Source organism: Vulpes lagopus, chromosome 5, assembly GCF_018345385.1.
Source record: "Vulpes lagopus strain Blue_001 chromosome 5, ASM1834538v1, whole genome shotgun sequence".
NCBI lineage: Eukaryota > Metazoa > Chordata > Mammalia > Carnivora > Canidae > Vulpes > Vulpes lagopus.
In genome coordinates, this window is record NC_054828.1 from 5,912,704 (window position 1) to 5,934,522 (window position 21,819).

The following is a 21,819-nucleotide window of genomic DNA, read 5'->3' on the forward strand; positions in this document are numbered from 1 at the left end:
CCACACACAAAAATTAACTCAAAATGAACAAAGACCTAAATTAAGAGCTAAAACTACAAAATTCTTAAAAGAAAACATAGGGGCAAAGCTTCATGACATTAGATTTGGCACCTGATTTCTTGACTATGATACCAATGAGAGAAAAAAATACCTCTAAATTAAAACCTTCTGCGTATCAAAGGATACCATCAACCAAGTGAAAAGCAACCCACAGAATGGGGGGAATATTTTATTTTATTTTTTTTTTAATTTTTTATTTATCTATGATAGTCACAGAGAGAGAGAGAGGCAGAGACACAGGCGGAGGGAGAAGCAGGCTCCATGCACCGGGAGCCTGATGTGGGATTCGATCCCGGGTCTCCAGGACCGCGCCCTGGGCCAAAGGCAGGCGCCAAACCACTGCGCCACCCAGGGATCCCTGGGGGGAATATTTTAAATCATATTTCTGATAAGGGGTTAATATCCAGAATATATAAAGAACTCTGCAGAATTCAACAACAACAACAACAAAAAAAATGCAAAGGACTTGAATAAACACTTCTCCAAGGAACCCATGCAAATGGCCAATGAGCACATAAGATGTTCAAACATCACATTTTCAGGAAAATGCAAATCAAAACACGGTAAGATAACTCCCACCTATTAGAATGGCTATTATCAAAACCCCAGAAAGCAAGTGTTGGTGAGGATGCGGAGAAATGGGAACCTCTTGTATACTGTTGGTGGAAATGTAAAATGGAACAGCCTCTACGGGAAACAGTATGCCAATTCTTTGAAAAATTAAAAATAGAACTAGCATCCAATCCAGCAATTTCACTTCTGGGTATATGCCCCCAAAGAACTGAGAGCAGAGTCTCAAAGAGATATTTGTACACCCGTGTTCATATAGCAGCCTTATTTACAGTAGCCAAAAGGTGGACCGAACTTGAGTGTCCATCGATAGGAGAACAGATAAACACAAGGCAATATATCCACACAATGGAATATCATTCAGCCTTAGAAAAGGAAAGGCTGACACATGCATGCATCGTGAAGATATGCTCAGGGAAATAAACCAGCCACACGAGACCAAATACTGTATGAGTCTACCTATATGAGGTACCTGGAGTAATCGAATTCATAGAAACAGAAAGCAAGGGGGATCCCTGGGTGGCTCAGCGGTTGAGCATCTGCCTTTGGCCCAGGGCGTGATCCTGGAGTCCCGGGATCGAATCCCACGTCAGGCTCCCTGCATGGAGCCTGCTTCTCCCTCTGCCTGTGTCTCTGCCTCTCTCTCTCTCTCTCTCTCTCTCTCTCTCTGTCTGTCTCTCACAAATAAATAAATAGAATATTAAAAAAAGAAAGAAAGAAACAGAAAGCAGAATGGTGGTTGCCAGTGGCTGAGGGGAGAGGATATAGGGATTTATAGTTGATTAGGTATGGAGTTTTGGTTTTATAAGATGAAAAAGTTCTGAAGACAGATGGTGGTGATGGTCGCACAACAATGTGAGGGTATTTAATGCCGCTGAACGGCACACTTTTTTAAAAAGCTAGAATGATAAATGTTATGCATATTTTATTTTATTTTTTTTTAATTTTTTTATTTATTTATGATAGTCACAGAGAGAGAGAGAATGGCAGAGACACAGGCGGAGGGAGAAGCAGGCTCCATGCACCGGGAGCCCGACGTGGGATTCGATCCCGGGTCTCCAGGATCGCGCCCTGGGCCAAAGGCAGGCGCCAAACCGCTGCGCCACCCAGGGATCCCTGTTATGCATATTTTAACCACAATTTAAAAATCTTTTTTAAACCTCCAAGGAAGAAAATTAAGGACCCTGAATCCCAGACAACTAGAATTGTGAGCAGGTAAAATTATAGGTTCCTGGTACCTTCGAATCCTAGAAATGCTTTTTTAGAATCTTACAGCCCTTGAGGCCAATCATTCTGATCATGGAGGCAGACAATTTTAGAACTTCAGAGGTCATCACGGTTTGGAAGTGGAAAGGGACTAAGTAGCCATCTAGAGCCTCAGCCCCCTCACCTCCATATAGAAAAGTCCTGGCCAAGAAGCTTCAGGACAGGAAGCCCACACCTGCTTCCACCTTACCAGAAGATTCCCAGTATGGATTTCTCCCAGAGTTTGACAGCCCTGGATGAAAGGCAGGGCTACAGGGTCAGATCCACGGCCCTTCTGTTACTGAATATTTTTCCAAAAGGTTTCACAGGTGCCTTCTGGCTACAAACAGCTCTTTTAAAGAGGAGAAAATACAGCCCAAAGCAATGGCCTTTGCAGTAGCCACTGAAATAAGTATTAAAAAATTATAAAGGCTACAGGTTCCTATTTTCAAAATCTTTCTTTGTAAAACCAACCATTTGCAAGCTAAAATGACATTTTGGAATGTTAAGATAAAGTAAAATCATCTTGCACTCCTGTTTATCCACTCCTTTATTCCACAATCCTTGTCCTTGGCTCTAATTAGTGCTGGGAATTGGGAAGAGAGCAGTCCAGACACAGTCCCTTCTCCTGCCCTCTGGTGTGGGAAAGACACAGGCAAGCAGTTTGGGATCTGTAGTGGGGGTGACACCAAGTCATACAGAACCATACAGCTCTCCTTTCCCTGACCAGGAGTAAGGGAGGGCTCTGAAACGGTGGATGAGAGACATAATCATAGAAACAGGTACCAGGGATGAATCGCAGCTCCCCAGGCAGACAAGGTAGGGAAGGGGCATCAAGAACACTTCATACAAGCAAAGGCTTGGAGGTGGGAAAATCCACCTGCTAGGTATTTGGCAATTGCTTAGAAGTCCAGGGCAGGGGCAGCCCTGGTGGCTCAGCGGTTTAAGCGCTGCCTTCGGCCCAGGGCATGATCCTGGAGACCCCAGATCGAGTCCCATGTTGGGCTCCCTGTGTGGAGCCTGCTTCTCCCTCTGCCTGTGTCTCTGCCTCTATCTCTCTCTGTGTGTCTCTCCTGAATGGATAAATAGTCTTTAAAAAAAAAAAAAAAGTCCAGGGCAGGAGAACTGGGTGGAAGCAGGCCTGGGAGGGACAGTTGGGATCACACCCACAGGGGGCCCTCCCTACCAGGAAAAGGTCTGGATTTCACACAGGTGACAGCAGGGAACCAATGATGAGTGCTAAGGGAGGAGGGGACACAGTTGCATAATGAATGAAAAATTCTTTACAACGCCGATACGACAAACGGTAGTCCAGAAAGTGACTACTTTGAGAGGTTGGGCATTACCAAAGAAAGCCCCGTTTTGTCAGTTCGATGCTTCCCCTTCAGTGTCGTGGCTGTCAAACCAGCCCAGAATTAGCTCTAAACGGCCTTCGGTGAGTCTCAGATCTTCATTTGCATCGTGCACACTGGCAAAGGTGTGAAATTCGTCTTCTTCTTAAGAGAAATAAAAAAAAAAAAGCCCTATACGCTTTTTAAAATCTGCTTTCCTTTTAAAAGAAATTTCAAAGAACTAAAGTCTAACTTCTAAATATCTGATCATTAAAAAAAAAGGCCTCCTTGGATGATATTAATAATAACTATGAAAGCTGCCGTCAGCTTAGCATCTACTTTGTGCCGCACTTTAGATGAATTCACAAACTACCCACAACAGAAACAGTAGCTGAGTCTACCATGTGTTTACCCTGTGCCAAGCCCCATGCTGAGCCCAGATCACCCCTTGCCTCAGTGAGTTCTGTCAACATGAGCCCCCTTTTACAGATGAGAAAACTGAGGCCAGTCTCTCCAGATCAGTGTGCTTGGTTAGGCAGGATCCCAACCTCAATGTCCTATCCAATCCACATGATAGCTCCACAAAGAAAATGGATCATCCCACTTGGTACCCCCACTTGTAGATGAATACAGGGAGGCATAAAATTAATAATTATCTCAAGGCTGCCCAGAAGCTTGGGCATGTGGCCAGGCAGCGCTGGGGAAGGGGTCCACTTGCTGCTCCAAAGGCGGCATCCCTCCCACTGGCTCCTCTCTCATGTAAGGAATCTGATTTAATTTATAAAAGATAAAGGCGCGGGGGGGGGGGGGGGGGGGGGGGGGGGGGGGGGGGGCTGTCCGTGGTGCTGAAGTGTAAGCATGCATGGGGCCCAATGGGATCTGGGATCCCTCCCTAGACCTTTGTGGGGTGTTGGCAATAAAAGAATAAACAATTTAGTACCAGGTCAGGTGGGGATAATGGAAACAGAACAAATCAAGCCAGGTGAGCTGGATAGGAAGCATCGGGGTAGGAGGCCTGACCAATCCAAGGAAGATCTCTCTGAGAAGGTGTCATTTGAAAGCCAGGACCTGCATGACCTCCAGGAAACCACAACCCCACACTGGACCTTAGTCTTCTCGTCTGTAAAGTGGGGACAACATTACAAAGAACCCAGGCTGCTTGTTGCGAGGGAGCAAACAACATGAAAGTACCTTTAAACCATGAAGTGCCTTTAAACTGTAAAGTGCCTTAAACTGTTAAGTGCCTTTAAACCATAAACCGCCATCCAGAGGAAGTCATTATTGCTATTATGTCCCTATAAGACTTGGAACCAAGGCTTGGTAGCAAAATGTGTGTTTCGAATATGAAGTATAGGGTACTGGACAAATTTTCACAGCCTGTCAGCACCTTAAACATGACTTTGGTTGGTTGGCCCTGATGCTATGAAGTGTTACTCCTGGTCACGAATACTGAAACAGTCTTGAAAAGGAGTGATTTGCTAATTGAAAATGCTAGGATTTTCTGGATACACAGGAGAAAGTCCCACATTAAAAAAAAAAAAAAAGTCACCTTCGGTATTAAAAAAAATAATAAAAATTTAAGAAAGAGCATAGACCCTGGGTGAGAATCCTGATTCCACTTTTATTTACTGTATGATTTTGGGCAAGCTCTCCACCTCCTCAAGTTCAGTTTCTTCATCTGCAGAGGCATTAATGGCAGACACCTCAAGGGGTTGTCTAGCTGTGTCATCCTGTACAATAGCGATTAACCCCCTGTAGCTATTTAATTTCAAATTAATTATGATGAACTAAAACACAAAAGTCAACTTCTCGGGGATCCCTGGGTGGCTCAGCGGTTTGGCGCCTGTCTTTGTCCCAGGGCGTGATCCTGGAGTCCTGGGATCGAGTCCTGCAACAGGCTCCCTGCATGAAGCCTGCTTCTCCCTCTGCCTGTGTCTCTGCCTCTCTGTCTCTCATGAATAAATAAAATCTTAAAAAAAAAAAAAAGTCAGCTTCTCGGTCACACTAGCCACATGTTAAATGCTCGGTACTTGCATGAGGCCGGTGACCACCGTACTGGACCGAGCTGGTCTATGGCTACTACTCACTGCCTGGGAGCTCATAAGAAATGCACAATCTCCAGCCCATCTCAGACCTGCCGAAATTGGGATCCACACTTTAACAAGAGTCCCTCTCCAGCAGCTTCTCACGTGCCTAAAGTCTGAGAAGGGCGAGCTGTGAGGCTTATGTGAGACACCAGGTGGGGAGATGCCCCGTGAGCAGGGGCAGCTCGGGAAAAACAGCAGCAGTAGGACAGGGCCGTTTCCACACCCTCTCTAGGTGGTGATCACAATCTCCAAACCAAACCCGACACAGCTTCCGATAAAGTCTATGCTGAGTCTGGGTGCAGGAGGCAAGCGGGGGAAGGTGCGGACAGGGAAATGGTGGGATCTTCCAGACATTTCAGAAGTTTGTGTGCACACGGGGATGGAATATTTCATTTCTGTGCTAGCCAGGATGTTCTGGCTGTTGACTATTCCTGTTTTGGAATGAAGTCCAGCATGAAAATGACATTTAAAAAAAACCCACGGGCTTATTTCATATCCTAACTCGTCTCTCCACGTTGGTAGAAAAAAAAGAAAAGAAAAGAAAAGAAGCACACCAGCAAGAAAAATCTTGCTTCTCCAACTCTTGAATGACCAAGCTGGTATTTTTCTACTAACCAACAATTCCCTCCAATGGTTCCACAGCCTCGAATGAGTACTAAGGAGTAAAGATGCCCTGCAAGGTGAAGAGGAGGGTCCTAGAGGGAAACCCAGCAAAGGCTCCGAGCCCCTGTGGTTATTAACAGGTCATCCCTCCTCCCCACGACCACCAGCCTGGGAGGATCCATTGTACAGATGGGGACCTAAGACCCAGGGCAGGTAAGTCACCTGCCCGTGGTCTCATACCTGGGAAGCAGGTGAACTATGACTTAAACCTAGATGGGTCTAACTTGGCCACAGGCTATCACTTCACTCCATCTCCATCATGCCATGGTGTTTTCTTACATATACATCTCTTAGTGGAAGTCTTGTTTGTTTTGCTACCTGTATCCTCAGCACCTAGCACAGGGTCTAGGACAAGAGAGGTCCTCAATAAATGTTTGTTGAGTGAGTGAACGATTGCAAACCGATGGCAAGACAGGGCTCCAGCCTCAGACCCTTGGTTGGCCTGCCCCTTCGAGCAGGAAGGCCTGAACCCAGCCTTCACTTGACCAAACACTGCCCAAATGCCAAGGCCTCCCTCAAGTGTCACTTCCTACATGAAGCCGCCTGGCCTCCCCTACTTGGTTCCCATCCCCCATCCAGCCACTGCTTCCCCCACTCTCCTCCCTCAAGCCCTCCATGGCAATCCAGCCATGTGCCTCCCAGGGGGTCCCAAAGGTGTCACCAGCACTGCTAATTCAGAGCTGCTGCCTTTGCCCAGAACGCCCTCCCTGACCAGCTCCACCATTCAGTTCTTTGTTCAAATGTCACCTCATCAGAAGGCTCTGCCCTGACCCCTTATCCTGATTCTCCCACATACTAGAGCTCTCTTTACCCATGGCCTGCCCTCTGTTCATTCACTACCTCACCTCCAGTGCTTAGAGGCATGCCCAGCACCATAACAAGTACTCAGCAAACATATGTTGAGTAAACAATCACGTATAAACTGGAAACAATTATTATTAATAATCATGATGATGCCTACTTCAGGGCAGGCTTAAAAACAAATCAGAGGTGAGACATCAGACAGCAAAGATATATAAGATGGCAGTGAGGGGATGGGTAGGTGCATTCCAGGGACCTTCAGGGAAGAATGGAGGCGTTGATTAATTTTAGACGGAGTTAAGTCAGATGCATATTAAAAATTTATGAGTAACCACTAAACAAATTGAAAAAGAATGTAGAATTTCCAAATCAGTAGAGGGGAAAAAAAGAAACTTCAATCAATCCTAAGGGTGGGGGTGGGGCACACAGTGAATGGCAGAAACGGACACGTTTAATATACTGGGAAACACCAAATATTTGTTGTTATTATCCAAATAAAAAATCTTTACCAAGATCCTCCTACACAGGAAAGATAGGGACACACGTCTGGTCTTCAAGATACTCACAGCTGAATGAGATGGACACCCAACATGGCACAGGGATGGATCAGTCAGAGGGGCTTGCACATTTCCTCCTCTCAGTCATCAAAGCCATTGGTTAAATGCATCTCCCTTTTCACTTTGGCCCCCAGAAGGCTCAGTCTCTGATTTCCAGCTCACAGGGTCGCCCCGGGCCTTCCTTCTGAAGTACTCTAATTTCTTTTCTTTAAATCTTGGTTTTTAATTTATCATCAATATTCTACCGTTTTACTATTCTTACTATTTTTATAAACCATCTTAGGGGATCCCTGGGTGGCTCAGAGATTTAGCGCCTGCCTTTGGCCCGGGGCCTGATCCTGGAGTCCTGGGATCAAGTCCCACATTGGGCTCCCTGCATGGAGCCTGCTTCTCCTTCTGCCTGTGTCTCTGCCTCTTCTCTCTCTCTCTCTCTCTCTCTCTCTCTCTCTCTCTCCCTCTCTGTCTCTCACGAATAAATAAATAAAATCTTTAAAAAAATAAATAAATAAATAAAAATAAACCATCTTAAATCTTTCAGCACAAAATGGTATATAAATAAGCAAGCCAAAAAAATCCCCCCAAATAACAAAATGAAACAAAGGAAGAACATTTCAGAGAGCCCAGGCTTTTCAGGGATGTGCATCTGTACCTTGTTTAAACATAATTTTGTTGTTGTTGTTTTTAACCTAAGGCACAAATTTTTAGGACGGTGATATTGTAAAACATGTTTGAAATACACACACACACACACACACACACACACACACACACCAGTGGGTCTCATTTATTTCCAAAGCCAATCTGTTGTAAATAAATAATTAGCACTTAAGGGACACCTGGGTGGCTCAGTTGGTTGAGCATCTGATTCTTAACTTTGGCTCAGGGTCGGGAGGTTAAGCCCAATGTGGAGTCTACTTGAGATTCTCCCTCTCTCTCTCCCTCCTCCTCCTCTGCCCTTCCCCCTTGCTCTCTCTCTAAAATAAATAATAAATAAAATCTTTTTAAAAAGCTAATTAGTACATAAGCACACCTTTCAAGGGACTTACACATACTGTAATTATGACTACCTAACATCATTGAACCACAACTTAAAATTCTAGACCTTTTTTTTCCATCTTTATTGGAAGGTAATTTTCTTTCTTTTAGCCCCCAAAACACACTTTGGCTTTGTGATGATTTTTTTTTATGAATATAGAAATTCAATTTTTTAAATGAACACCAAATCTCTGCCGGACCATTCACCCATTTTTCATCTGAGCATCAACCTTGCACTGAGGTGAGCACACGTCCATCAGTCACATTGGCCACTGTGCTACCTGCAACCAAAATCCTCGGACAACAACCAGCTCCTGAGTAGAGCTGCCAGAAACGACACGGGGACCAAAGCCCAAGAATATTTTTGTATTAAATATTCAGTCTCGAGTCTTTGCGAGAATAACGTGTTTCTGGAAATGTCTGAATCAGGCCATGGTGTCCAGCTAACGAGCAAATGAACCAGGATCCATTTCAGGTCTACCGTATGTACTCAGTGATGATCACTGTAAGATCTTAAAAAACCGAAAAACAAAAAAAGTTGGCTGGACAATTTGATTCATGTGACTGCATTGTAAAATTTCTCTTTTCTTTTCTTCCTTTGCTTAACAAATACTTGTGGAGTGCCCGCCTCATGCCAGGCCCGCTTTGGCTCTGTGGATGCCAGGTCAGCAATCGCCCTCACCCTCCACCCATACTTCCCATCAGCCAATCCTGTGGATGTCACCTCCAAACTGCAGCCAAAGCCGGCACTGTGCTCTGTCCCCTCACCTGCTCCCAGGTCCGGTCCCAGCTCCCCCTGCCTCTCACTGACACCCGTATAGGCTCTCCTGGTGCCCAGTGTCCTCCTGGCCTGCCACAGCCCAGCTCCACCCAACAGACAAAGGACTCTTTCAAAACACTGAGTCGGACCCTGTCCCTTCCCTGCCTGAGCCCCAGTGGCCTCCTTAACATCTAGAATAAAATCCATGTCTTCACCCTGGCTGCGGGCTGCCAATCAGCAGGCCTGGGCCTCTTCCCTGGGTCTCCTCCCTGGGCCTCCTCCCTGTGCCTCCTCCCTGGGCCTCCATGACCACTGGGCTCAGCCTTGTGGGCCTGAAGCTACACACCAGGCAATTCAGAACTGGGTGCTTCTCAGCTCAGAACCCTTGTGGAGGTGGCTTCCCAGGTCACCTTATGTCAGGTAAACCCCTGCCCCAGTCACTATCACCTCCCCTGTTTGTTGACTTGATTTACTGATCTAATCACCAAAACAATCCTGTCTCTTTACTTTGTTTCATCTTTATAACCCGTCCTGCATTTGTCCTCAGGCCCTTGGGGCAGAGGCTGTACCTGTGGTGGCCATCCTTGAACCTCCAACACCAAGCCAGCGAACATGATGGGCAGCTCAGACATGTATTGACTGGGGTGAGCAAGGACCCCTCCCCTGTCCTCCCACGGCCCCAGCCCAGCAGGGAGGCCCGACCCACCCAAGGCCCAGAAGCCAGGAGTATGGACTGGGCACTATTGCCCGGACAGCTGGGTAGGAGCACCAGGAGGGTCTTAGTGAACACACAGTCCACATGTCACACTTTATGCAGGTTGGCCACTCAGTGCTCCGTCCCCTGCTCAGTGAAGAGGCTGTGGGTCCTGACCACAGATCATTGTGAGCCCTGTCCCTGCAGAGCCTGAGCAGCTTACACCCCTGGGGATTCGGGCCACAGCCAGGTCCCACCTCCGCTCGCCCCGTCCCCATGTTGCCAGACAGTGCACTGGCTCTGTTGCCTGGAGAGCAAGCCGGCAGCGCCTGGTGGAACCCAGAAAGCATCCTGCTCCACGGCTGGGTGCACGGGGACGGGGGACAGTGCCAGCCACGAGTAGGAACACCCAGGTACTGTCTCTGCAGCCTGGTACCTAAAATGTGGGATGCCCCCACAACACTCCCCAGCAGCTGTCAGGAGGAACACCACGTGGCAAATACGGAGCATGAAGCTGTGAAAGTGGGGTGAGGTCATGGCCCAAGGGCGGCAAGTAGGTGACCTGCACACAGGTGAGGAGTGCTTGGTGAGAGGAGGCAGGAAGGGTGGAAGGCAGAAAGTACAAGCTAAAGGGGTAAGGATTACACGGCTGGGGACCGAGCTGAGGGCGACACAGGGAGGGTGGCTTCTCCCCACAGGAAGGGTGAACCAGGGGGACAACTGGGTGGCTCAGTGGTTGAGGGTCTGCCTTTGGCTCAGGGCGTGATCCCAGGGTCCTGGGATCGAGTTCCCCATCGAGCTCCCCGCAGGGAGCCTGCTTCTCCCTCTGCCTGTGTCTCTGCCTCTCTCTGTGTCTCTCAGGAATAAATAAATAAAATTAAAAAAAAAAAAAACAGGAAGGGTGGACCGGAGAGCGGGGACCAGCCACAAGCTGGGCTGCCCCGGGAAGAGAACTGGCTGAGGCTGCACGGAAAACATCACTTCCCACAAATTCTAACAATCCCTGTGGCTCGGACCAGCCTCCAGCCTCCAGCCTCCAGCACCCACCTGGGGGGAGGCCCAGCACCCTGCTCCTTCCCGGGGCCCCTCACCCCGACCTGGAGCCCACTCCATGGGCCTCTGGACGGCACCACAAAGAGACAAAGGACTGTGGGCAGCGGGTTTCTGCAGCCCTCAGGCCTTCAACACGCGGTGGCAGACGAGGCAGGAACCAAAGACTCCGCCTCAGAGTGATTTCTGCATTTCCCTTCCTCTCCCTGCCTCCCTCACAGATTTTAATTAAGGGTTTACTTGCAAAAGACCCAGCTCTATTTAACTAAATCCTTGGACCCCTTTTATATTGTCTTATATATCGTTTCATGCTAGGGCACCAGTAAAAAGTTAATTATAACTTCCAAATACTCCATTACCAGGCCCTCATCTTCCTCTCCTGCCTGATTCTGCTAAGGGTAGTACCACTTAATTAACTGGTGTGTCGGGTGCTTTATAGACCTCTCCACGCTTTATTCAACAAATACCCGCCAGGCACCCCTCAGGGCCAGGCAGGGCTGGGCCGCGAGACCCCCCACGCTGACCGGGGCACCGTGTCCACCCCCCAGGGGCTCACAGGATCCTGAGGGAGGAAGGCGAGCCTGGGTCCCCACAGTGGTTCAGCAGGTGACACAAGCAGGTGGAGGGGACAAGCAGACAGCAGTGGGGTCAGAATAACACTAAGGACAGCCGATACCAGCCTCGGGGGGAAGGGAGAGGGCACAGGATCTGTGGATGGGGTTGGGGGGTGTCACACTGGAGGGGTGTGTAGCCTAGGGGAACAGGTCACAGGTTTGGGACAGAATGAGCCTGAAATTCCGGTGGACGCCCAGGAGGAAGTGCCTTCTGGAAAGAATGAACAATACACCAGCTGGATCTCAAAGAGAAAGCTGGCGGCGGACGGGGGGCTGGAGGTGCTGCGGGTCTGGGCTGGAGCAAGCGCTGGAGGCCCAAGCGACTGTCATCTGGAAAGAAGCTGAGGGCCCAGGCTGGCCCCACGGGGAGCCCCTTCAGGAGCAATACAAGGAACAGACAGGGCGGACACGGGGCAGTGCGAGAGGATGGTAGCGTGGGAGCTGCAGCAGCAGAACCCAAGGGAGACGGGGCGGCGTCCAGGCCAGAGGAGAAGCCACGAGAGGAGAGGAGAGGTGAGGACACGGCACCAGCAGCCTTGGGGCTCACTCCCGGGGCCGGGCAGGGGGCTGAGGCCGGGGAGCTGGGGGTGGAGTGAGGGCTACAAGACTACAGGCCTCTCCTGGCTGGGGCTGAGGAGGCCAGCCCGGCACCCACTAGTCAGCAAGCGAGCCCCGTGGCGCTGGCAAATCGGCTCATATGCTGACAGGTCTTGAGGGCACGGCCGCCACTCAGAGCCAAGGGCCCGGTGTTTGCACCCGGGGTCAAGTGTGCACGGTGTCAAGGCCCCAGGTCAGCCAGCACCCTGGAAGGTAGATGCTACTGGGGCTCAACCCCTCCTCCTGCCCTCAGCACCCCTGGCCTCGGGGGACCCCCACATCTCCACGTGGCCTCCTTGGTTGGGTTCCAGATCCCTGGGGGCCTCAACTCCTGGCCTCATCGTGGAGACCCCAACTCAGCCTCCGACTCTGGGTCTCCTCAGACTCACCCTAAGTTCCAGTGTTGTGACAGCCAGAGCTCACGCCCTTCTGCATCACGGCCCTGCCCTCCTCTCTGCCCCTCTTACTGCAGTTCCCACCCAGCAGCGGGTAGTCTGCTGCACACCGCCCTGCTGGGGACACAGGGACGGGCTCCCGCTGCACCAGGGTGCCTCTCACTCCAGTCATCCCGAACCCACAGCCTCCGTCCAGGGCCCAGTGCTGGCCGCTGCTGGGGATGAGGCTCAGCCCTACCCACCAGGGACCGACAGTCTGGGGGGGACAGGGGCACGAAGGCACAGACAAATTCCCTGCCACAAGGGGAGGGCCACCACCAGGGCCTAAATGGGGAGCTCTGAGTGCACAATGGGAAGGGCGACTGGTGCTGCCAAACGGGGTGGGGCAGGCTTCCCAGACGCCGGGGGTGGGCCGGACTCCGGAGGGGGAACGCTCCCCACTGACGGGAGAGCATGAGCCAAGAGTGGGGAACAAGGATTGCAGTCAGCCAGTGCGGCTCGGGTGACACTGAGATCATTGGCTGTGGAGGAGCAAGGAGCTTCTAGCACATTCTCGTCCATTTTCAGCCAGTTTTGCCCTTCCTTTCACTCTTCATAGCCAAAAAAAAAAAGCCTGTCCCTAGCAATTTTTTAGCTGTTCGCTGGAACATTTACAAATCCAGCTGGCATTTCTATTTCATGAATATATTTGGTCTATTAATGGCCAACAGGAAAGATATTAATGGTCTCAGGAGAACCCGGTCACCCCCCAACGCCACCCCCTCCAATGAACTCATTCCCACAGAACCCTGCAAGTGGGCAAAATATGGGCACCACTCACAGCCAAGCCCAGGGCAGTGCACCTGCCGCAAATTAGAGTCAGCCTGAATTTAGCCACACGCCTCCAGCTAGGTGCCTAAACTTGATTTATAAAGAAGGCCCCTATTAAGTTCTTAAATCTCCTCTTGTCCATCCGGGGGTGGCCCCTGGAATATGATTTTAAATGTTTCCCATGATATCAATGAACAAGGAAGAAGCCGGCTGTGAATTTCAAACCCATAACTTTCTTACCCGAGGAGAAGAGCCTGGGCCAGTGGGGCCTTGAGGTGGGTGGGGCCCTGCTGGCCTAGGGAAGGGCTCCAGGAGACCTCCAGAGTGGCTGGGTGACACCAGGACCCACCCCCATCCTGGGACACACTCTGTACCAGATACTGGAGAGGCCAGATTTCTTTAAAAACAATAAGATTTAAAAAAAACAATAAGATCTTACTGTTGCCTCCACACAATGCCAGCAGAATAACACATGCTCCCTACAGAAAATCGAGGTGGAGGAGAGAGAAAACCACAAAGAGGAAAATCTCCCATGATCCTCCCACTCAGACATCAGTTCTGGAACATTCTAGAGACTTTGCCCTCACTGGCCTCCCTGCTTCCACTCTAACTCTGCAGTCCAGGCCTTTAAACATGTTTTTAAAGGTCACCCCCAAACACACACACAAATCTCCCAAAATCCCCATCGCACTTAGAATCAACCCCAAACTCCAGTGTCCGGCCCACAGGCCTATGTGAGCACGAGCCTGCCTACCCAGATGCAATTGTGTCCCCATCACCAGAATGCCAGCCTGCTCGGTCCCTCCCGCCCCATGTCACCCCAGAGCCCACGATACAGGTGGCACGTGGTGGGTTCTCAGTGAAGCAGACTGAATGGGTGAATGAGTCCTTCCTTCTGGTCGTTCCTCTGTGTGTGTGCGTGCATGCGTGTGTGCACGTGTGTGTAAACTGCAGACATAGCTGAGAACATACAGCAACGCTTCCCACAAACTCCACAAATTTTGCACAAACTGCTCTACGACTTCCCCTGTGGCTCAACCTCCTGACCAGATGTCCCCTGTCCTGTGGGACCTGCCCATGACCCCTGTCTCCACCCCAGGGAGGAAATGCCAGCTCACGGCGGCCACTGTACCATGTAGCAGCACTTCACAGTTTACAAAACCCGATCAATTCCTCCACCCTAAGGGAGCCTGCAAACAACCTACCTCCAAAGAGGTAGGCAGGGCAACAGAAGCCTGGCTCCCAGCATCTAAGATGAGGCCACTGAAGCTCAGAGAGGTCATGTGGCTTCTGTCATTACCTGAGCAGGAAGCAGACCCAGGACATCTTGCCCCACATGGCGACATCTACACCTTTATATTGGATCAGAGAGATTTCACCATAAGAAGAACAAGAAAGGAGATGGAGGTGAGCAAGAGCTCAGCTCCGGAGCCCAACTAACCGCCAGGGCTACTATCTGCGTGGCCTTGGATGAATCACTTCCCTTCTCTGGGCCTCGGTTTTCTCCTCTACCAAATGGGGACGATAATACCTCCTGCCTCATTCTGTTGTCGGGAGGATTAAATGATCTGATGACACACCCAAAGGGCATAGAACAGTGCCTGGCACATATTACCATTCATCAAACACTAGCTGTCTAAAAAAATCACACCTGCCCAGGTCGATGAACCTACGTGGACCTAATGCGTGCACCGCCCAGCTCTCAGCCGCGATCACATCCCGGGAGACCTGGACTGCCAGCCCACGGAGGCTGAGTCATACTCTTGTAAAACAGGGCAGCCCAGGTGGCTCAGCGGTTAGCGCCACCTTCGGTCCAGGGTATGATCCTGGAGACCCGGGATCGAGTCCCACATCCAGCTCCCTGCATGGAGCCTGCTTCTCCCTCTGCCTGTTTCTCCTTCTGCCTGTGTCTCTGCCTCATTCTCTCTCTCTCTCTCTCTTTGTGTCTCTTATGAGTAAATAAATAAAATCTTTAAAAAACTAAAATAAAAAACAGGCAGGTCCCCAAAAAGTCTGCTCCTATTTAAATGTTCACTCGTGCGAATTCCTTACCTCTCGGTCAAGTAGAAGAGGGGCTCCCCATTCTTGGGTCTGAGCCCCCTGACCCGACCCCACCCCACATGAATGACAGGCCTTGGCATCAGCAAACACTTCGAGGCAGCAAAGGGGAAATGCCTGGGGGAAAGGAACCCTTTCTGAAAGGGAGACCCCTCTGTAAGCTCACACTCCTCACTCACCACGAGCCAGGCAAATAGATCAATCCAGCTCCAGGTGCAAATTATGAAGACACCCCCCTCCCCCAATTCCCATGGCACATTGTTCTGACTTCCGTGAAGAGGCAAGTAGAACCATCTTTCTAAAATGCCCACCTTACGGTCCTGGGCCCCTGGGCCCCCAGTTCTCCCGAGGCTCAGAGTCGTGGCCGGCCCAGCCGTCTTTTCCGGGACCCTCACCCACAGTGCCCCTTACACCGGCCACAGCGCACGGCGACTCCTCTCATGCCTGCCACACGCCTGGCCTTGGCTGCCCCCTTCCCTGCACCAACAGCACGTGGCTCCTTCCCTACCACACGGGTAGCTGTGGGGTGCATTCAGCCACTGCAGGGGATGGGACCTCGCGGGGGGCCGGGGCTCGTCGGAAACGGTCCCCACCCTTGAAAACCTCAGTCGACATCCTCTACTGCCTCATTGGGACAAAAACAGCCCCTGTCCCCAAATTCACCTGGTTCCCAAAAGTCACCCTCGCCGTTCCCAGAGTCATTCATTCATTCATCCATTCATTCATTCGCCCATTCATTCATGCAAGGGGACACAATAAAGCGACACACCGGGTCTGGCCCACAGTGGGAGCCTGGCATCTGCCTCGGAGACGGAGTCTTGGCTCAGTCAAGCGCAGCCTCACATCCTTGGGGACCCACAGCCCGGGGGGTGAGATGTCAGCGAGGCTCCCTTCCTAGGAGGCAGCACGGGGCCAGGTAGGAGCCGGTGGCAGACCCAGCCTGCACGAGCTCTCTGCTCTCTCCCACCCGGGCCTTCACACGTTTCAGCCCAAGCAAGGCACTTGATCAGAATTTCCCATTCGAAAAATCAATATTTAAAGCTCCAAGCCTGCCAAGCGGAGGGGAAGGCCTTGCTTGTAAATATTTGTCTCGACTGGCAGAGCCAGGCCTCTCGCTCACTGCAGCCTCCCCGCGTCGCTCCTGGCCCTCTGCTCACGAAGCTCCCAGCCAACAGCGCAGCGGGAGGGACCCGGGGGGGTGGGACCGGCTGGCGGGCCAGCAGGCCGGGCTGAGCACGGAGGTGGCCGGCTCTGCACCCACACCTCCAAGCACGGAAGCTTGTAGTGAGGACCACCGGGGGCCCTCCATCTGTCCCCCAGGTCCCGGCAGAGACAAACCCCCTCTGAGGTTTCTCTGGATTCCAAGCAAGCCGCTTCTCCCAGGGGGTGATCCACATTTCTCTCTTTTGTTTGGGAAGAAAGCAAAAAGCTGATGACAATTCCCTGGGGATGTGCTTATAAATCACCGCCCAGCATCACCCACTGCGTGGGACAGCGCTCCGCAGCCCCGACCAACAGCTGCCCCTGGGGGAGCCTGCACAGGCCCCCTGCTGGCAGCCAGGCCCCCTCCCAGGGGAAGCTGGCACCATGGCGGTGGGTGGTCCATATGGCCAAGTGCCTGCCCCGGCATCGCCATTTCCAGAGAGTCATTCATTCATTCACCCATTTGATCATTCATTCACCAATTACTTATGGAACACCTACCTGTACCAGGCACAGGGGCGTGCGGGGGGCTAGACACGCAAGCAGACGTTAACAAACCTGGGCAAAATCCCCTCGGGGGGCATCTCCCAGGCCAAAAGGATCGAGTGCTGGGGTAGGAGATGGCGAGGCATGACGGAGTGGGAGGACAGGGAGGGCTTCGCGGGGCAGCAGAGCAAGGCCACCTCCTGCCCAGCACCTACCAAGCCACTCGTTGAACTTCTTCACCTCGCTCGGGAGCCCCAGCTCCGTGAAGTCACCGGCGTGAATGAGCACGTCGCCGTAGGGCATCTGGATGGGGTCCGTCCTTGAGTGGGTGTCAGACACACAGACGAAGCGGGTGTAGCCGGGAGGCTTGGGGGCATCGTGAGGCACGGGGTCCACCCTGCAGGGAGAGAAGACACTGCAGGTGCTCCGTGTCTGGCCCGTGGCCGAAGCTGCAACTCAGCCCCGTCGGCTCAGACCCCATCCACCCCGAACCCTCAGGGGTCTGAGTGCCAACTCTCCAGCTTGCTAGCTGGGCAATAACAGGTGTCCCCTGGGCCTCAGTGTCCCCTCTGTAACACGGGGCCCTCGGAGGGCCCATGGAGGTGGGCACAGTGTGATTGTGACAGCTAACCCTCCTTCCTATCACCCCTTGCAGGGCCTTTTTAGATGTTTTTTCCCTATTTGCTTCCCTCCCAGGAGATTTTAACACCACAGATAGCTCTCTATCTGTTCATGCACTCACTGTATGTCTATCTGGGCTTTATAATAAGAAGAATAAGCTTTTCTCACCCCCCAAAAGCCAGTTTCACCCCTCAGGGGTGCCATCAGCCCCATCAAGAATGCAAGGGCTACAGCCTCTGGTCCTAGTGAAGGAGCTGACCCCCCCCCCCCGCCCCCAGCGCGTGCGGAGCACACACAGCATCCGGGGAGAGCTGTGTGTAAAAGCAGGGATTTCACGGGAGCACGTGAAACCAAGGCATGAAAGGTAGGCAGCGGCTTTTCTAAACTCTGAGATGGTCCCATCATTTTTAAAACAAGGGCTTTCCAGGGGCACCTGGGTGGCTCAGCTGGTTAAGCATCTGCCTTTGGCCAGGGTCATGATCCCGGTGTCCTGGGATTGAGCCCCAAGTCGGCTCCCTGCTCAGCATGGAGTCTGCTCATCCCTCTCCCCACCCCCTACTCGTGCTCTGTCTCTCTCTCTCTCTCTCTCTCTAAGTAAATAAAAGCTTTAAAAACATAACAAAAAAACAAGGGCCTTCCAGGGATGTGTAGGAAAAGTGTCCTGGAACCAGAAGACCAGGCTTTGAACCCCAGCTTTCCCACTTACCGCTAATGTGTGACCTTCCGCTTGGCCTTGCTCTGCCTGCCTGTAAAATGGAGCTACCTCACGAAGCAAAAACTACCAGAAAATTAAAAGAGCCACAGAAATGTTAACTTCTTGCTTCGGGAAGCCCATCGTAGCCCTCTGGCTCTGCAGACAAAGACACCGAGCAAGTGGCCCCGGGCGTCCCAGGGAATAAAGGTAGACTGAGGGACACGAACCCAGCTCTGTGCTTCCCAGTGCAGTACTCCCCCCACCACGCTCAGCCTCCTCAGCTGAATGATTTCGCCAGGCTCCAAACTCTTAAAAACAACGCAATGACATTTCAACGAGCAGCTCTCTGCAAATGAGTATGCCGCTCGAGGAGTTGTGTTTAAATCTAATTATGCGGCAAACCAAAAGCGGTACCATATCAGTTACATAAATACTTTTAAAGACATCTTTCTAATTATCCTTTTTTTTTTTCAGACAATATACTTCGAAGAAATTTAATTAACACCTTACGAGAGACGTGGGTTCAGCATGCTAATGTGCAGGGAGCATTAGCACGCTCTATCCACCACAGTCGGAGGCACCAAGCCAGCCTCTCTGCGTCTATCACGGTGCCCGGATGGGAGGGCGCAGGCTTGGCCCTTGAGGGGGGTGGTCAAGGCAGGTTAGACCCCCTCACAGGGCAGAGCGGGGCGTGACCAGGAAGAAGAGGAAGATTCCCTGACTCAGATAGTGACCAGCAAGAAGGCCCTGGGCGCTCTTCCTCTTTGCTCTGCATCCATGCATCCATGCATTCATTCAGCCCAGCACATTCCTCCCACCCACTGTAGGCCAGCCTGGGGCTCAGTGCTGGGGGATGAGCCCGGCCTGATCCCAGGCCACGAGATCACAGCCTGATGGTGGAGACAGACTTGGCCAGGCAGTGACAGTAAGGCCACCAGCTTTGATTGGGCGATAGAGAAGCTGGGAGCCAGAGAAGGCCCAAACCCAGAGAGGGGACCCCTAGAAGCTTCCTGGAGGAGGTAGGACCTGAGCTGGTCTGGGAGCTAAAATCTCCCTCCCATCCCTCTGTCGCTTCCCTCCTCCCCGCCCCTGACCCTCTGACAGACAGTGTGGCAGGTACCAGGCTTGTGATCACCTGTACGTCCTGCCTGCCCCAGCACAACGGCGTGGACCAAGGGCAGCTGATCGCTACTGGGCTCCTGTCCTGGCACAGGAACATGAGTGAGCCAATCAGATTCATTCACTCATTCATTTATTCACCCCTATACACACTGAGGTTGTGGGCATGCCACAAGGTGACAGAGGCGCAAAGAGACAAAAGAGAGGAAGAAGAGAGAGACAGGGAGCAAGATGCCACCTCCAGAGCCACCTCTGGTCCCAACAACCTGTCCTCCTGTGAACCCCTCAGCAAGGAGCCTGAGCAGGCCTCAGCCTCACCTGCCATCAGCCAGCCAAGAGCAGCCCGAGTTTCGGGGCTCCAGTTGGGCTGGCCCGCTGCTGGAGCCCAGGCTCTTTAATTAACTGCGTGCTTATTTCCCTCCACCCCGAGGCTACTGAGCTCAGTGAGGATGCAAACCTAATAATCCCCAGAGAAAAAAATAAAGACTCTCACTTCCCTGCAGAGTCCTCCAGCTATTTGGCTTGTAACAAATGCTCAACCTTGAAATAATAACAAAGACGGGTGCTTGATGCTTCCCAGAGATCGAGAGCTGGTCATCCGGTAAGTGCAAGACATGCAATCACTGTCTTCACACTCACAACGACCAGGAGGGCAGGGTACTATGGGTGTGCCCATTTCAAAGATGAGGACACTGAGGCTAAGAAAACATTCGACCAGGATCTCAGCCATGGAGGTTAGTGGAGCTGCAATTTGAAGCTGGTTTTTGGTTCCAGAACTCACACCCGGCTGGACTATTTCCAGTTCCAGCTCATTTCATTCAGTCAACCTGTGGACAAATGCTTACTGAGTGCCTCCCAAAGGCCAGGCCCCTGCTATGCACAAGGGATATGCCTGTGGACAGGACACCCACCAAGGTCCCCTCAGGGAGCTCCCAGAAACCCAGACTGGAAGTGTTCAGAAGTAAAGAAGAACAAGAGTCAAGAGAAAGGAAAAAACAAGAAGGAAAGAAAGAAGAAAGAAAGAAAGAAAGAAAGAAAGAAAGAAAGAAAGAAAGAAAGAAAGAAAGAAAGAAGAAAGAAAGAAAAAGGAAGAGAGAGAGAGATCATCCAAGAAGGTAGGAGAGCTTGACAGCATAATTTGACCCCTAGATCCAGCTGTATCTGAAGCTGGATCCAAACACGGACTTCTTCACTAACTAGGTGAGCCAATAAACTCTCCTTCATCCTTAAGACGATTCACATTGGGCTTCTGACACTTGTCATGCCAAACCCTGGCTAATACCTGAGTCATGGCAACCCTGGGAAGCTACTGAGGTTGGAAAAGTTAGTCTCGTATCCAAAGCCCTGGCTAGCACGTTAAAGAGTTGATTTGAACCTGGGTCTTCACAACAGGAATTTGGACATCTGACCTCAATGCCTTCTGTGCAGAAGAAAACAAAGCAAAGTGGTTATTCTCCAGTGACATTTCTGCAGGGGTTAGAGAAGTGACACCTATAGCTCTCTCTCTGAGACCTGAAACCTGTCGCCACCTCTCCCCTGCCCAACACGGGGTATTCCCACGGGGATCACGGCAGCAGGAAGGGCACAGAAGAGAGAACACGACCTCTGGCGCCCAGACCTAGGCCAGCACCCTCATGGGGTCACCTCTCCGTGCCTTGGACCCTCCCAGCCTCCAGGCCCCTCTCCAAGGTGGGGACAGCCCACTCCCTCCTGGAGAAGGTGTGAAAACTCAAGGACCTTCGGGGTGGAGAGCTGGATGTGAGTGCCCCCCACAGCTGCTCCCTGGGCCCTGGCTCCGGTTCTCAAGGCTCTGTCACCCGTGAGCCCCTGGCTCCCTGGAAGTGCGGCCCCTGTACCCAAAACCCACGGACCTCAGAAGCCAGAGGCCATCCCCTCTGTCATCTCCACTCCTGGGGAAATGGGGAGCTCTGAAGGCCAGAAGTGGGGGGCAGAGGACTTCCTCCTGCAATGAGGTTCAAACTACACATCCAGATACGCGACCGGACATCAGCCGCGGTGTTTCAGAATAGCAGAGCCTGGGGCAGCCCGGGTGACTCAGCGGTTTACCGCCACCTTCAGCCCAGGGTGTGATCCTGGAGACCCTGATCGAGTCCAACGTTGGGCTCCCTGCATGGAGCCTGCCTCTCCCTCTACCTGGGTCTCTGCCTCTCTCTCTCTCTCTCTCTCTCTCTCTGTGTGTGTGTGTGTGTGTGTGTCTCTCATGAATAAATAAATAAAATCTTTAAAAAAATAAAAATAAAAAATAGCAGAGCCTGCCAATCCCATCCCCTCATTCTACAGTGTGGAAACTGAGTCCCAGAGGAGGGGCAGTGACCGGTCAGCTCAGAGTCACAGAGCTGCCCAGCGCT

General features: G+C 51.6%; 1 protein-coding gene across 1 annotated transcript in view; it reads right to left on the bottom strand.

The window, feature by feature from the left end:
• Window positions 1-21,819, bottom strand: part of MPPED1 (metallophosphoesterase domain containing 1) — a 71,307-nt gene that overhangs the window by 38,912 nt on the left and 10,576 nt on the right. Inside the window, exon 3 of the mRNA XM_041754390.1 lies at window positions 17,232-17,413. Coding sequence (XP_041610324.1) covers window positions 17,232-17,413 — 182 coding nt within the window. The remainder of the gene's footprint in view (window positions 1-17,231; window positions 17,414-21,819) is intronic.